Source organism: Schistocerca piceifrons, chromosome 8 (genome assembly GCF_021461385.2).
Source record: "Schistocerca piceifrons isolate TAMUIC-IGC-003096 chromosome 8, iqSchPice1.1, whole genome shotgun sequence".
Lineage (NCBI taxonomy): Eukaryota > Metazoa > Arthropoda > Insecta > Orthoptera > Acrididae > Schistocerca > Schistocerca piceifrons.
Window position 1 is genome coordinate 321,567,371 of NC_060145.1, and position 17,105 is coordinate 321,584,475.

General features: G+C 36.9%; 1 protein-coding gene across 1 annotated transcript in view; it reads right to left on the reverse strand.

Moving 5' to 3' along the window:
- Nucleotides 1-1,540: 1,540 nt before the first annotated feature.
- The window catches only part of LOC124711399, a 78,932-nt gene continuing 63,367 nt past the window's right edge, over nucleotides 1,541-17,105 (reverse strand). The window contains exons 6-7 of the mRNA XM_047241454.1: nucleotides 14,060-14,143; nucleotides 1,541-8,349 (exon numbers count right to left, since the gene is read on the reverse strand). Coding sequence (XP_047097410.1) covers nucleotides 7,442-8,349; nucleotides 14,060-14,143 — 992 coding nt within the window. The 3' untranslated portion in view covers nucleotides 1,541-7,441. The remainder of the gene's footprint in view (nucleotides 8,350-14,059; nucleotides 14,144-17,105) is intronic.

Genomic DNA, 17,105 nt, shown 5'->3' on the forward strand with positions numbered 1-17,105 from the left:
TATGGCGCAACACTCCTCACATATACAGGGTGATTCAAAAAGATTACCACAACTTTAGGAATTTAAAACTCTGCAACGACAAAAGGCAGAGCTAAGCACTATCTGTCGGTGAATTAAGGGAGCTATAAAGTTTCATTTAGTTGTACATTTGTTCGCTTGAGGCGCTGTTGACTAGGCGTCAGCGTCAGTTGATGCTAAGATGGCGACCGCTCAACAGAAAGCTTTTTGTGTTATTGAGTACGGCAGAAGTGAATCGACGACAGTTGTTCAGCGTGCATTTCGAACGAAGTATGGTGTTAAACCTCCTGATAGGTGGTGTATTAAACGTTGGTATAAACAGTTTACAGACAATGGGTGTTTGTGCAAAGGGAAAAGTTCTGGACGGCCGAGAACGAGAGATGAAAATGTAGCACGCATCCAGAAAGCATTTGTTCGCAGCCCAGGAAAATCGACTCGCAGAGCTAGCAGAGAGCTGCAAATTCCACAATCAACTGTATGGAGAGTCCTACGAAAAAGGTTAGTACCTGAACGTCAACTACCCGAGGCGATGGATCGGCCGCCAGGCAGCCCGTGACAGAGCACTTCATCACTGGCCTCCAAGAAGCCCTGATCTTACCCCCTGCGATTTTTTCTTATGGGGGTATGTTAAGGATATGATGTTTCGGCCACCTCTCCCAGCCACCATTGATGATTTGAAACGAGAAATAACAGCAGCTATCCAAACTGTTACGCCTGATATGCTACAGAGAGTGTGGAACGTGTTGAAGTATCGGGTTGATATTGCTCGTGTGTCTGGAGGGGGCCATATTGAACATCGCTGAACTTGTTTTTGAGTGAAAAAAACCATTTTAAATACTCTTTGTAATGATGTATAACAGAAGGTTATATTATGTTTCTTTTATTAAATACACATTTTTAAAGTTGTGGTATTCTTTTTGAATCACCCTGTATTTTATTTATCTATACCTTCAGCTGCCATGTCAGTCTTCTGAGATACTTCAAGGATATGATTATTAAATGCATTGGCTACCTGGCAATCATGTATTATTTAGATGATTTATTGAAAAACAAAATTGTCAGGCTCCTTAAAGGATTCCCTGGTTTCTCTCTTAACTATTTTAGTGCCAATTCAGACTTAATTTTATTACTTGAATTTAAACTGCACAGTGTGTGGTATTTTTTTTTTTTTTTTTTTTTGTTTTTTTTAAATATGATATCAGTTTTACTTATCTTTTTGTCCCACATAATTTTTACATAGTAAAATAAGTAATTTATTTTATTAGAGAGAGAGGGGGGAGGGGGAGGGGGGAGAGGGAGAGAGGGAGAGGGAGGGAGAGAGAGAGAGAGAGAGGAGAGAGAGAGAGAGAGAGAGAGAGAGAGAGAGAGAGAGGGAGGGGGGGGGAGGGGGGAGAGGGAGTATTTCATTACTCGACAAAGCAATAACTGTTCTTCAATCATTAAACCACACTTCATTTTACTCAGTGAGAAGCATATCCACAATATACATAAGGAGTAAGGTAGATTATGAAACATCACTGTATTAAAGGAAAAATATATATTTCAAAGAAAGGATCATATTTACAAGTGAATAAAAATTTCTAGTGTAATGTGTGATCTCTATTAACATCACATTAAACTATATAGACATAACAACATGGACAGTACAAGGAGATTGTTTCTCTTTTTCTTTGCATATATTGTATAAACAATGCTGCAATATTCGTTGATTAGAACACAAACGTTCACCAAAAATGCTTTTCAAGCATGGTCAATACAATAAGGCAATGTCAATGCAAATGATAATCCTCATGCCTCCACTTCCGCACACAACAAAGTATTGGTAATTACTGTATAAATGCATCCTATAGTTCACTTTTATTCAGAATAAAAATAATTTTAGATAGCATTCCAATATTTCATTGTATAACATTTTAAATATTAGCATTTCAGGGAAAAATAAACTCCATGGTAACATAAACCATCTTACCACATACCAGACCCATTCATGTGCGCATAAACACACTATTTCTAGTTAGAATAAAGTATTCTATAGCTTTTCTAAAATTCTGTAAATTGTTTTAAGGCATTAATGATGATCGTTAAAAATTGAGATATTTACAAATCAAGCTTTCAGTAAATCTTTTTGCCTAATACATTACAATTTTAAATCTCAATGATATGTATTAAAGAAAAAGTGATGAACTACTGCACGTGCATTTCACAGAAAAGTGACCTGATTCTGTTTAATAATGCTTGTAAATATTTCAAAGACTGAGTTGGGAGAGCTTCCCTTCCAAATATTAAATGAATAAAAAAAATTAATCATTTTTTACTTAAGGAAACTGCAGATGTTATTGGAAAGTCATTCATGTACTTGTTACCAGGAGGCATAATGATATACAGTTGTCTGATGACTAAGACAAATTACAGTACAAACACTGTATTTTATAACAGTGTTACCAGCGAACAACACAATGTGTGTAGCTGACAACCCTCTTTGATGATTCACTGAGTTCCTACACTTCATCTGCCAACAGAACGCTGAAGAGGACTTACTTTTCCGCAAGTATTTTCTAAGAATTAAACAAAAGCTAAAAATGAGAGGATACTCAAAATATACAATGTTTAGTGTCAGCAGCAACCACACAATACATCAAACTTTTAATAAACTTAAAGCACTCAGAAAAAGAAGAAAAATGATAAGGTTAAAACCTTGTGATACTAAAAAAATGAACTCAAAAATAAAGCAGTCACTTCTCTGAAGTAAAGCAGGTACAATCTGAGTAATTTTAGTGTATTTAACACTTCTGATAAACTGGCAGGAACTTACACAACAATTAATTACAAGCTGTATAGGCTTATTCAAGTACTTAATAAAATACATTTATAAAAGACAGCTGTTAACTTTTAACAGGCTGTGATTATATACATTTTTACAGGTCACTTATATTTTATAAAGCTTTAAATATTCACATTATTAACAGGTAAAACTTTCCGGTTTCACAGTTCTATTATTTAGAATAACATAGTTAAAATGTTCAACTTTGTTTTGAATAATTTGTTGTATAAATTTAACTTCATATAAACGTGGAAATATTAGCACCTACATGTATTGTCTACTAGTGAAACAGATGTGTGACCCCTCTTTGTTTCTCTGTACCCAGGAAGTCACATAAAGAAGATCTGCTACATTGTTCTTCACACAGGATGTGACCGTTCCACAAAAAAGGAACTATGCATTTACAAGAAATTCCATTTTTTTCCTTTTGTGGTGAAGTGAGTACTCTCAACAATGTACCACATGTCTTGTATCATACATTTACAATATATCAGGCATGAAAAGCTTCCATTTTCTGTTCCATTATTTCACCACAAAAACATAATAAATGCAACTGCCTTCTTTATTTTCTAAGAAACACAACACCTGTTCCCCTCAATTTGCAAGCAAAATTTCACATTTTTCTTGAGTTCTTGCATGTGGGTGAACTGGCTTAAATAAAAGTACCATTAATTTATACACATACATACAATGAGTTTTACAGACAATGCTTAACAAACAAGAAGTACCTACTCATCATTCAAAAAAATATTCACTGCGGAGCTTAAGAGAAAACAATACAGAAAACATTACTTAGAAGTCTAGATAATGTACTATCTTCACAGACTTCCTGAAGTTATCAAGAGGTATTAGCTCTTTCTGATCAGTTTCCTTTTATATCTTCATAATATTTCCACCCCTTCTATTAACACTTTTGCTCCTGTGAAGGGAGTAACAGTATATACAATGGTAAGCAGGTACATTTCAGCTACCTTAATATCACCGGGATGATTCATTTGTGTGCTAAGTACATTCTGGTACAGAAATAAATTGGGCTTACATAAAACACATAAAATAAAACTGTAATCCTAACACTGTGTATTTTATGTGTGATTGTTTTCACACTTCCTTTACTCATAGTGCATCAACCATCAATGACATCTGCACTGATTCAGCTTGGTTATTTTCGTTAACATTCCACAGCTTACCCTCCAATCAAATAGGATGACAAAATCTATGCAACCAATTTATAATATGCTCCTGACAGCACCATCACAGAAACTTATTTTTGAATACTAATCAGCTTAAAATTCATAGAGTGCTTTACAAAGAATTTACAAAAGAAAATTAAAATGTGCATACACTGCTAAGTTGCCTCAGCCACCTCATCTGTGTGTCAGGAACAAAGGAAAAATACATCTTTCTCAAAAATATTCACAATTTGACAATACAGCTATATCATAGTTTAGGAAATACATAACAAAGTAACACCAAGTTGTTCAATTTTGTTAAGTAGAGTCAGATTGGCCTTCAGTGGTTCCCTGAGACAGTGAAAAACTTTTAAGCTATTTGGAACATTTATTCAGTAAAACACATATTATTAATGTCCCTGCATAAATTTCCATGCAGTAAGTACTGCTCCATCTTCCCATTCTATATTCTTTGTAATGCCCGCATTTTGCACCAGAAAGTATAATATAATGTTAATCCTGCACTTATACATGTTGACATGGAACACAAAGAAACGGTTAAGCAATGGAATGAGAGCAAGAAACACACAAACTTAACTTCTCTTTTTTAACGAGTACAGCAGTCAAATCCTAATAAACAAATTCTCTTTAGCGTTCAACGTAACTGTCTACAATGAAACAGAATATTCATTAATACCTTTCAGGTTATTATTGCTTAATTACAAGGCTGATATTCATAGTTTTGTGACACTTCAGAGATGTATAAAGATATAAGAAACCTATCTCAGTCAAACTATTTAACACGTTACTTGGTGGAAAATTTTGTACACGCCTATTGCCTCGTTGAATACTAACATGTACTTTTATCAGCTATTTTACCAAACTGCCATATATAATGATCTACCTGTGTGACAGCTGTTCCACTGTAAAACTCTCCAGTATAAACTTGCAGAAATTTCTATTTAAAATGTGGTAAGTGAAACAAGAATTAGATTCATGACACTACTGTCACTTTTGCATCTTGTAAAAATCCACCTCAGCTTCATGTAATGGATGAAAATCTGGACAGGACATTATATATTTAGTAAAAATGTAGCTATCAGCAGTACATTAAGGGCTCAGCTTCCCACTAATGAACACAAAAGCAACATTTTAGCGAGTAAACAGACAAGAAAGGTGGACCTGTTTTTGTCATTTTGAATGTAGCAACTACCACACCCAATTTTGTGTGTGCCAAATGGTTTACCAAAGACTGAAACTGTGCATTAAAAGTTGTTCTATCAGTTAAGGGCAAGACAGAAAGTGACACAGCAACTGAATTGCGAGATTTGTGTTGCAATATACAAACATTAAGCAAATTTTTGTTTCCACAACTTATCTGCTACGACATACCATTCAGTAACGATTAACGTTATCCTCCTTCTTGTTTATTAATTCTTGCTTCAGATTCATCATTCCCAATAAAACTTACAATCTCTCAGTTCTGAGGCAATTAGCCTGTCCATGGTATTATTACTGTTTCCAATAGTTCAGATGTTCGATCACATTTATACACATTAACATTTGTTCATAGTGTTTTGATACAGTATTAGCAGACTAATTTGCAAACAGTCGTCAGGTCCTCTTATGCTAACATCCAAATTTATACCTTTCCGTTAACTTGTGGTGGTGATGGTGGTGGTGGTGGTAATGTTGGTGACAGTGGTATGGAAGGCAAATGCTGACTTCTTCACAATGAGTTTCTTTACAAGAAACAGTACTTATGGTTTAACAGTTACACTATCTAGGAACTTGATTTCAAAACATATTAAATAGTCTGTAACTTTGGGGCCCCTAACTACAAAAGTTCCAGTTACGGAAAGTTTATTATTTGTATCCTTGATTTCAATATTTCAAAAATCATTTTATCAACATCCTACATCTAGGAAAGCATCCATAGGAGGCATATGCTCAACAAGATAGAGAATTAAAGTTCTCAACACTTGACCTCATTGTAATGGAATAAATGTTATAACAATTACAGTTTTTTAAGTTTACACTATACGTTAAAGATAAATAACTTGTACCACTTCTTGAAAATGCGATACTGTGTATAAAACAGCTACTTCATACATACCAAATACAACAACTTTAGATTGATATTCAGTAAAAAATGAATAACAGAAAAAACAGTAAAGTGTTGCTGGGGGGAGGGGGGGGGGGATTTTTCTTTGAGTCATAGAAATTGACATTTGAAAAAATCTGAGTGTTTTGTAAATCTGACACAACTCCCGTTTTCAGATCAATAACAAACATGTGAAAGGGTGGTAAATACAAGTAGTTGGAATGACTACACAACAAGGCAATGATAAGAGTGCTGTACAGATATTCAAAAATCAACTGCATGATTACAATACAGTACCAAAGTTCAAGTTTCCATCACACAGCATACCTTTCTTTCCTTATTCATAGAACACAGCAAAAAATGGAAACTTGTACAACAGAACTGCAAACAAGTCTTTTATATTAACAGGAAAACTAAGTAGGAATTCACAAATACTGTACTCAACAAATTGTATAAAAACAGTACATAAGCATTGATCCAAGTGTAGGAGACCAATGAAACAGTAGGCACCTTACTGTCATGGAAACTGCCTTTACATATTGACTGACTACTCATAACATGAGCACTAAACTTCACTTACTTCTCTCATTAACAACAACATAATTTACAGTCTCATATCATAATTTACTCATGAAAATACAGTGACTCACTATTAAGCCCAACATTTGAACATTTGTTTGTGATAAAAAAACTTTTTTGTCCTGTGAAAATTTCATTTCCTTTACAGGATGTCATGATACAAATACTCATAAAACTACAAATAATAATAAAATATATAATTGTGAAAGACGATTGTTAAACAGATCATTACATATAAATTTCTCAGTTGCCAGAACTAAGTTGAGCTGACTCAATCTTGACCAGAAACATGACTACTGTGAGAAAATCTTGAAAGTGAAGATTTAAAGTGCACTGTTTTTACACTAAATCTTGTCAAAAGTCATTAAAAAGGAAGGCATCACAGATGTCAGTTTTATTCGCTACACGCTGTAAAAGTGACACTACTGTTAGATGTAAGCTTTAAGTATGCAGAAGATACAAGAAGTTACACAGGTTATTCATTTGATGAAGGATGTGCTGATTCTGATCTGCACCACAATGTGTGACATTATGGTAGCAAATAATGAGCAATGTACCACATGCTACATACAATTAATGTGAGACAATGACTCCAGACATGCCGCACTACTAGTGTCTCTCATAAAAATAGAAAATTGAACTTTGTACACAATCTTTCAATGCAAATGGCTGGCTCTGGCACAGGGAACCATAGGATTTCTCTAAGTAGCAAGCAAATTCACAGAAAAAAAAATGTCCACATTAAACACTTCAATGGTTTGAACCAACAGTAACAGCAGTAATTTCATTTCCACCACTGCACTGTGCATGAGCAACTGACACTGTTGTGTTACTACCGTTCAAGAATTCTTCTCTTATTCTAAGAGCCTGGCTCATTTTGGCATCAGGTGCAGCAATAGCCTCTCCCAATGAAACATTGTCCCTTAAGCCAATGAAACTCTCCCTCAGGCAGCCGGGACCAGGAGGAGAATCCGCTGAAGAGAAATCGGGTACCTTCGAAGTTGGGGATGTTGGAGCATCTAGCAGTGGCCGGAATTCCTCTGTCGCAGCTGCTGTTCCTTGTAAATATGAACTTTCACTTTCTTCCGAACTGTCTGATGTTGTGACACAGGATGCAGGAGCTGGAGGATGTACAATAGTAACCTGCAAAGTACTGCCACTTTGGTGTATCAAAGGGGTGGGTCCTGTTGCAGCAGTATTAGCCAACAGTAAGTCAGCCTCATCGGCAATCTCCACATCATCATCATCTTCAGTTACTGGCACAGCAGCAATAGTTCTTGCAAGGCTTTCACGAGATGCATAAGGAGGTGGAGGACCTTCTCGTGGAGGTGATGCTACCACTTCACTATAGGGAGGTGGATCCACAGGTCGCCCTACAAACTGAATACCATTGTTAATATTGTATGTTACTAAGAGAGATCCTGGACCAGGTGATGAGACATCAGCTGTAGAATAAGGAGACCGATTCAAGAAGACATCCAAGTCATACAGGGGGACATGATGATGTGGATGTCCGACACCACGGAGAGGAGGAGGTGGGAAACCACCTCCTAGCCTGGACCCCGCGGGGCACCGGGAAAGGAGCGATCGCTTCATATGCACGCGACAGATGGCTATCACCAGGATACTCACGATGAACATGAAAGCTGTTGCACAACCTGTAAACAATCAAAATAAAAGATAAATATCAACAAAATAATCAATGTCTGAAAATATAACTGGATATTTAAACAAATTTACTCACTATTCAGAAGAAGGAAAAAACAAACATAAAGGATATGGAAATGCACAAACTTTCAGAGCCAGTGGTTCCTTCTCCTGGCAGAAATGTTGAAGGAAAAGGGATGAAGGAAAAAGACTGGTGAAGTTTAGGGAATAGGGACTGTTAGAGAAAACTCCCTCACAACACCCGGTCAGGGGAGGCTTACCAGACAGGATGAGAGGGAGAGTCTGATATTGTTGACTAGACTTGGATATGAATTTAAAGGTGGAAGATATGATAATAAGCAAGATAGAATACTGAAATATCATGATCCAAGACTCAATAAAAATGGAAACCTACGTACATTATAAATGATAAGACAGGTAATGGGTGTGGGGGTGGGGAAAAAAGAGAAGCTCAAAAAATAGAAGATATAGAACAATAAAAGGGGAGCAGGAAAAAAATAAAACTACAACCACAAAAATTAATGTAAATTTAGTTCAGAGGGGTGGCGAGAATGAGTCATATGCAGTAAAGCCAATTCCTTTCTGTGGATTTCTGAGAAATTGAAATCAGAAGAGATAGTCGAGATGGTACATGTGGTGAAACAGGCACCAAGATCACAAATGTCATTTTGTAGTGCATGCTCTCAATAGGACACTGTGTGTTTCCCATTCATCCTAACTGATAACTACGTGGTAATTATACCAATAGAGAAGGCCTAACAGTGTTAACATAACAACTGCTATACAATGAGTCGTTTCACAGGTGGCTCTCCCTTGATAGTATATGTTTTGCCAGTTACAGGGCTGGTACATGTGATGGCAGGAGGTTGCATCAGACAAGTCTTACAATGTGGACAGTCATAGGGATAGGAGCCATTGGGTAGAGAAATGTGTGCTGGAGGAACATAGGGTCTGACCAGAATACTGCAGCCGGAGATTGAAAAGGAAAAAGGCAGTGGGGGAACAAAAGCTATTCCAGGTGGAGTGTGCAAACATGTGACCTCATTTCAGGGCATAATTTTGGGGAGTCAGAGCCTTGTTGAAGTAGCTGATTAATATTCAAGAGCAGGATAGTATTGAGTGACAATAGGTGTACCCCTAAGTTTTTTTTGAGGGATCAGCAGTACTAGGATTGGATGTGGTGGCCCATGAAGTCTGCTTTTGAATATGCTGGTGGGATAATTACGTCCAGTGAGGGATGAGGTGAGGATGGTGATGTATTGCTCTGAAGTCTGCACCTGAACAAACATGTTTGTCTCAAATGCAAAGGCTCTAAGGGAGAGAACATCTGACATGGAAAGGACCACAACTGACAAAATGTAAGTACTGTTGTTTGTTTGTAGATTTAATGTGAAGAGAAGTGGTAGTTGACCTTCGTCAGAATGAGGTTTACATCAAGGAAAGTAGCATGGGCTTTGGAATAGGATGGTCTCTGTGGTCACAGAATTTATTTTCAGTAACTATTCCTTTTCTTCAATACCCTTTTATTATTCTGCATCCTCTACTTTCTGACCTGTCTAGTTTTCCTCATCCCAACCCCAAACCTCACCCTCCTTTCCTATCTAACATGCATAATAGACTCAGCTTTCTGCTATTACTGATTCATGCATAATGTTTTTTCAGTAATCTCTGTCTGGCTTATTACCCTGTCTTCCACTTTTAAACTTTCTGGTTTTCAAATCTCATCCCTTGCAGGCACTAACAGTCAGTCTTTACTTCTCATCCTACCTAATAAGTCTCCCTTGACCCAGTGTTCTGGGTGACTCTTCCATAACTCTCCCCATTTCCTAAACCTTGCCAGTTTTTTCCCTTCATCCCTCTTTCTTTCCCTTTATCCCTTCTGCCAGAAGGAGGAGGCATTTCCACATCCTTTAAATGTGTTTTCTCCTGCTGCCACTTGGTGAATAGATTTTTTTTATCTATCCAGTTACATTATATTTTTAAAACAGAAGATAAGTAACATTTTACTTGGACTGGAAAATTTTCTTTAAAAATTAATATTTAAAATCAGTTTCTATTTAACCTAGCTGTACAGTAAATATCGGGAGAATATTAAGACAACACTTCACCAAGACAACACTTCAACACTTCATCAATGTGTGTCGTCGTCGTGGTCCCCCCCCCCCCCCCCCCCCCCCCACACACACACACACACACACACACACACACACACACACACACACACAAAGGAAAGTCCGTGTACAAAGTTTACAACTGATCTATTTTTCAGTAACTATGACATGTGCATTTTTCTGTATATGCTAAACTGGTCACTTCAGTATGAAATTCTGTCATTTATATACTCCAAGGAAATTAAAAATGCCCCTGAACAGGATGTATAAGCATACAAGGAAAAAACTCTCAGATTTCCTTCGATTTACTTGTTAAAAATATACTTCTCACTGCATTAAAATACACTTTTTACTGGGTTAAAATACACTTTTTACTGGGTGAAAATACACTTTCCACTGGGTGAAAATACACTTTTCACTGGGTGAAAATACACTTTTCACTGGGTGAAAATACACTTTTCACTGGGTGAAAATACACTTTTCACTGGGTGAAAATACACCGTTCCCCTAATGAACATACATATTTTCCATGTTAAGTGACACTACACTTTCCCTGGCAGCTGTAAGACTTTGCAATCCCTTGAATGGTGAAGGTTTGTACACAGACATGGGATTTCATGGCAGTTTAGGAAATTAAACCAAGCAAAAAACAATGTGTTTTAAACAGATCTTTGATGCATGGCAACATTTACACTGCATATTTCTGTATTACGAAACTATAAACACAAATTCCACCAAATACAGCACGATAGCTTCTGAAGCACAGAGTTTGAGATCACAATGCGCTTCTGTCACTCAATGATAGCTCATTTATGTGCTCTTGCTCAGCAGATATTCAGAGCATAGGATACATGATGTAGTCAGGCAATAGCAACATCACTGTTAAGTAGAGCGAACACACAAAATGGAAAAGTTGATGGTTTAGATTAATATACATACAGTATAGCTACAAGAAAAACTAGGCTGTCACATATAATATTGGTCATTAAAAAAATTTCTGCTGCTCCCCCTCCCCTTCCCTGAGGGTTTGCTTCAGTTGCAGCAGCTAAATATTTCTGACAAGCACGATTATAAATTTCACTGTTGAGCATCTAACATTTCATAGGTTACCTGGCTGAATACATGTTCCCTTGAGCATGTCAACTCTTCCATAAAAAAGTCTGTCATGTGGAAAATAGCTCAAGAACTCACTTCACACTTTTTATCATCACTATTGTATAATTTGTGATCAATGAAACAACTAAAATTGGAAAAATTAACTCTGAAGCTTAGTCTTTTTCTTTTAGCATGTGCTACCTGTTAAGATATAGCAAACCCAAATGGGTCAGTGAAATTTTAAATAATGGCATAAATGGCTGGTCTCCTGGGCCCAAAATTATTCTAAGTGGCTGGTCCTCAGTGTTAACTTTTGAATGAGAGTCTAATGCTATGTGATTTACAAAATTCATCACACATTCTTACACATAATTCATCTTGCAAAAAAGAAAATTTACTTACAAAGGAAAGCTTCTCAAACCACCATTCGCAAGATCTTCCCATGACCTGTTAGAAATGTAAACACTTGTGACAGCACGCACATCGATTCGAGGCCCACAATCTTGGGGGGCCTGCATCAAAAGCAGTTTTTTGTTATGAAGTATTGCATAGTCTTTGACACTCTTTGGTGTTGGCAGACGCTTGTGTGCGCACTGTGTTTTGTTGTTGCAAATGGCTCATTTTCTTTGCAACTAAAGTTGTATTTCAATGTTATTCTCTCGTTTATATTTTATTGGTGCAGCATTTTTCAGCAGTACTGGGCTAAAGTAAAATTCTTTGTTAGAGTACCAGTCAAAATTACAAAAAATTAAATGAAAACTAAAACAATGTAAAATTCCCAGAATTCTAAAAAATTCCCAGGTTCTTACATGATTTCTCCAGGATGAAAAAATTCTCAGTTTTTCCCAGGTTTCCCAGTTGTCTTGGGGCATATACACCCTGTTGAAGTGTTGTGCTATTCCCATCTGCCAATAAACAATCCTTTTTTTTTTAAATTACAAACTTCCAAGTGCACTCCAAAAATCCCATGCAGCAGGTACACAGCATATATTGGACTGGCCTGAATATAAGCTGCATCTAATTAAACATTGCACCAGCAAACCTTCATTTTTAAGAGGGGAAAGGGAGAGAGTAATATCAGAGGAAAGCAGTAGAGAAAAATTTCTCACATTACCTATTTACAAAAACTGTTCAATATATTGTCACTCTTTAATCATATTCCTTTATGATCTGATGTAGATAAATCATACCAGCCTTCCAGTCCAGTCTACCCTGACATTACTGTTAACTACCAGTATTGTTACATCACTATCAGTATTTTCATCATTTTTATCCCAAAACAGGTTGTCCTTCCTATCAACCACGGCACAGGACACACAGCACTTCATGAACCGTTTAATTACAGAATCTGGTGATATTGTGCACCGTGAAAACACTGTCGTAAATAAGGCTTAATTTTGGCAGATGGATGAGTGCCTCACACTCTTCTAAAAGGCGGCCGAACCTGCTCCGCAAGGGGCCTCCCGGCCAATGATGTCAAATGCTCATTTCCATCTTTTCTGAAAGTCAAGGAATAGTTTTTTTGGAGACAGTTTTTAAATGGCTTACATGCAATGGCATCAAGGGCCTTCAGTTATGAAGTCTCACCTCCAAGTATATGCAGCGCCTTTATTATTTATGTCAAGTGCGTGGTGACCTTTACACACATCCAACACAAGCTTAGCTCTCTTACTGAGAAGTACACCAGACCAAAATTAATTCTGTTGTCTTTTTCTTGGCAACACATCACAAATGCTTAGAGGAAATTTTCTTTGGAGAAAGTTCTATGCTTCAGCAAGTGCTAATATCACAGTCAGTCTTTGTTGTTTTGAGTTCTTCTTAATGACTTACTTTCTATCACTTTACAGTCCACTTATTGGTGAAGATTAAATTTTACACCTTAATTAAAGGAAAACTCTGCCTATCCTACTGTGCAGAGTAACAGAACTGTGGGCCCGACAATAGTCAATACACAAATGTAACATCAATTAAAGATGATAACCATTCACTTGACTATTGTATTTTCAGTGAACAAGCTGAGAGCATATGAGGACACTCAGAACATAGTTTCTATCCAAGTGTTTCCGAGTCGAGCCTACAAATGATGTTCGAAGTCACAGACATATGAATTATTCAACAATCTTTCTGCGTTCTGTATTGACCACAAGCTATCCACCACTGGAAATCTCTTGTTTTTTGTATTTACAGGACAGTTAGGTACTATTATTTTCTGCGATTTCACTGAAAATAAATTATGCTTAATAACATGCATATCGATAAAGAGGCCGAATCACAACAACAATGATTAATTTTCAAACACTAGCAATACTACTGCTCCAGTCTGAACTAAGAAGCAAGCTCTACAGATGAAGTTTCTATGATGTGCAAAATATCAACATTTCCAAGGTAGCACAAATAAGCTGTACCTAATATTTTGCAGGCGAATATTTACAGAAAAAGTGTGACTTATATTTAGGAACGTATGGTACTATAAACATAACAATTTACTACTCACCAATGACTGTGTATATAGTAGTTTGGAGGAAACCCATGTCATTGAATCTCATTTCATCATACATTGATGGATCATGGTCCATAACTGAAAAAGAATGAATAAAAAAAACTTTGCAACAAATATAATCAAACAGATACAATGCATGAGATATGAAATGCAATGAATTCACATATTTACAATAAACGTCCCTGAATTAAAAAAGTCTTTCATTATATGTGAGTAAAATAAAGAAGGAAAATAAGAGCTTTGAATTACATCCATAAAGAAAAAAAAAGTACAATAACGGCATGGATGACTAACTCTGAGAATAGGTTTTGTTCTTTACAACTAAACTTTGTTTTCTGTCCCCTTTAATATCGCTGATAACAGTGGCAGCAGAGGTGTGGAGGAGGGTTTGACACTGACATTCTGGACGATCTGTAAATGAGATTCTGGCACTACATAACTCATGAAGCTGCAGTAACACACATGTAGTAGCGAGTGCAATAATTAACTGAAATTTAAAGCATGGCTGCTACACTGAATAATTATAATAAAAGAAACACCTAGCATAGAGTTTCCAGATAATAATTGTATTGCCAAGTGCAAATGTGTAACAGCAGTCACTAACAGTTATTCTCATGAAATCACAACAAAGCTGACTGGTCACTGGCATTCCTTCAAGTTTTCATTTGATTTTTTAGTGTGCGAGACTCTAGGTGATTTGGTTAAAAATATAAATGGTTTCTTTCGAGTTGCATTTATGGTAATGACAACCATAGCTCACTTATTAGAAAAGAATTCACAGTCTTGATGGAAAGATTTAGATCTGTCTCATCAACTGAGATGCTATTTAAAGGGACCAAACTTGCACATTGTTAAAGTTGTCATTAATTTCGTGCATAAGTTGTAAAGAGCAAAATCAAATGTTGTCCTGAATTGCTTGTAAACAAGTAATCTTGCATTGAGATGAAGGAATTGTATTCTGTTTTGTGTTAGCTAATAAGTATATAGTAATACTGCTCTTCCAAGACAATTGTGCAGTTTGCAGAACAGGTTGGCAAGCTGAGTCCAAACTCCCAACATACAGTAAACTACAGCTGCCAACCAGTGTATATCATATGAGAGATGTCCTCTTCAACAATCACCAAGCCATAATGCTCAGATGACGGGAAAATGGCCTTGTTAATAATGTGTTAGACTAATGTTGCTTTAACCTTGTAATAATGAAACAGTGTACCTATTTCACATTTCCATGTAGAAAAAGTATGTAAATGCTATTTTCTAGGTCATTAAAAAGAGTTCTTCGTATGACATAAAGAAGAAAATAAGTATAAGGAGAGCAATGACATAAGCATTCAATGATCTGGTAAGTAAAATGTTGTCAAGCAATCTGAGTAAAAACCCTAAATGGTTTAGGTCTTATGTAAAATCAGTAAGCAATTTGAAATCCTCTGTTCATTCACTCAGAGACCATACTGGCACTAAAACGGAAGATAACAGAGAGAAGGCCAAGACATTGAATTTGGTCTTCCAAAAAGATTTTACCACAGAAGATAATAACACAGTCCTCCTTTCAACCATCGCACAAATATCAAAATGGCAGATACTGAGATAACCGATCACGGAATAGAAAGGCAACTACAAGTGATTAGTAGTGGAAAGGCATCAGGACCAGATGAGATAAGTCAACAATGACCATGTGAAAGAACTTGGTCCCCTTGTAGCAGCAATTTATTGTAGATCCTGCAGCAATGAAGGGTACCTAATGACTGGAGAAAAGCACAGGTCATTCCCATTTTCAAGAAGGGCCGTACGACAAATGCACACAACTATGGACCTGTATGTTGACGTCAGTCTGTTGTTAAATCAGGGAACATTTTTCGTGCTCAAGAATTATAACTTTTGGAGAACTAAAATCTCCTCCATAAAAGTCAATATAGATTCCACAAACAAAGATCTTGCAAAACTCAACTTGGTCTGTTCCTCCAGGAGGTCCATAGCATTGTAGACAACGTCCCGTACGGCTGGTTAGTGCTTTCATGACTTCCTTACGGACAAAACTCGACAAGTCACTCTTAGGAGTGACAGACGTAAAGGAAATTTTCGGAGTACATCAAAGAAGTGCAATAGGACCATCACTGTTTACAATGTATATCAATGATCTAGTAGAAAGCAACAGATGCTCGCAGATGATGTGGTTGTTTATAACAAAGGAGCAATAGCTGAAGACAGAATCAATTTACAGAATGACCTGCAGAGGACTGATGATTGGTTCAGGCTCTGGTACTTTACCCATAATGTAAATAAATGTAACATATTGAGCATACACAGGAAAAGAATGCCACTACTGTACAATGACCCTATTGATAGTAAACTGCTGGAAACAGTATCTACCACAAAATATTTAGGAGTAATTATCCACAGTAAAGCAAATAGTACAAAAAGCAGATGCCAGACAGATTCATAGGCAGAATCTTAAGGAAATGTAACTCATTCTCAAACGAAGTGGTATACTGGGTGCTTTTTCAACAGATCCTTGAGTATTGTTCATTTCATCTAGCTGGGATGGTTATCAGGCACGACTGAAAGGAGGGTGGGGGCAGGGGAGAGAGAGGGTAGAGGAAAGGGGTAGAGGGGAGGGAGGGAGGGAGGGAGGGAGGGAGGGGGGGAGAGAGAGAGAGAGAGAGAGAGAGAGAGAGAGAGAGAGAGAGAGAGAGAGAGAGAGGGTCCAAGATCCAACAAACAGTGGCACGTTTCATCGCAGAATAATTTATTTAGTGGGAGAGCGTCACAGAGATGCTTAACAAACTGCATTGGCAGATGTTACAAGAGAGGCATTGTCATCACAGAGACTTACTACAGCAATTTAAAGAAAGCACTTTCCAGGGAGAGTTGGACAAAATTTTACTTCCTCTCTCATACATCTCACGTGGTGACCACGAAGTGAAAATTTGAGAAATTAAGAGTCTTATATGGTGGCTTGGCATCAATCATTCTTCCCACACACTGTTCATGAGTGGAAGGGTTACAGTTAGTGGTACCAGAAGTACCATCCGCCACATAC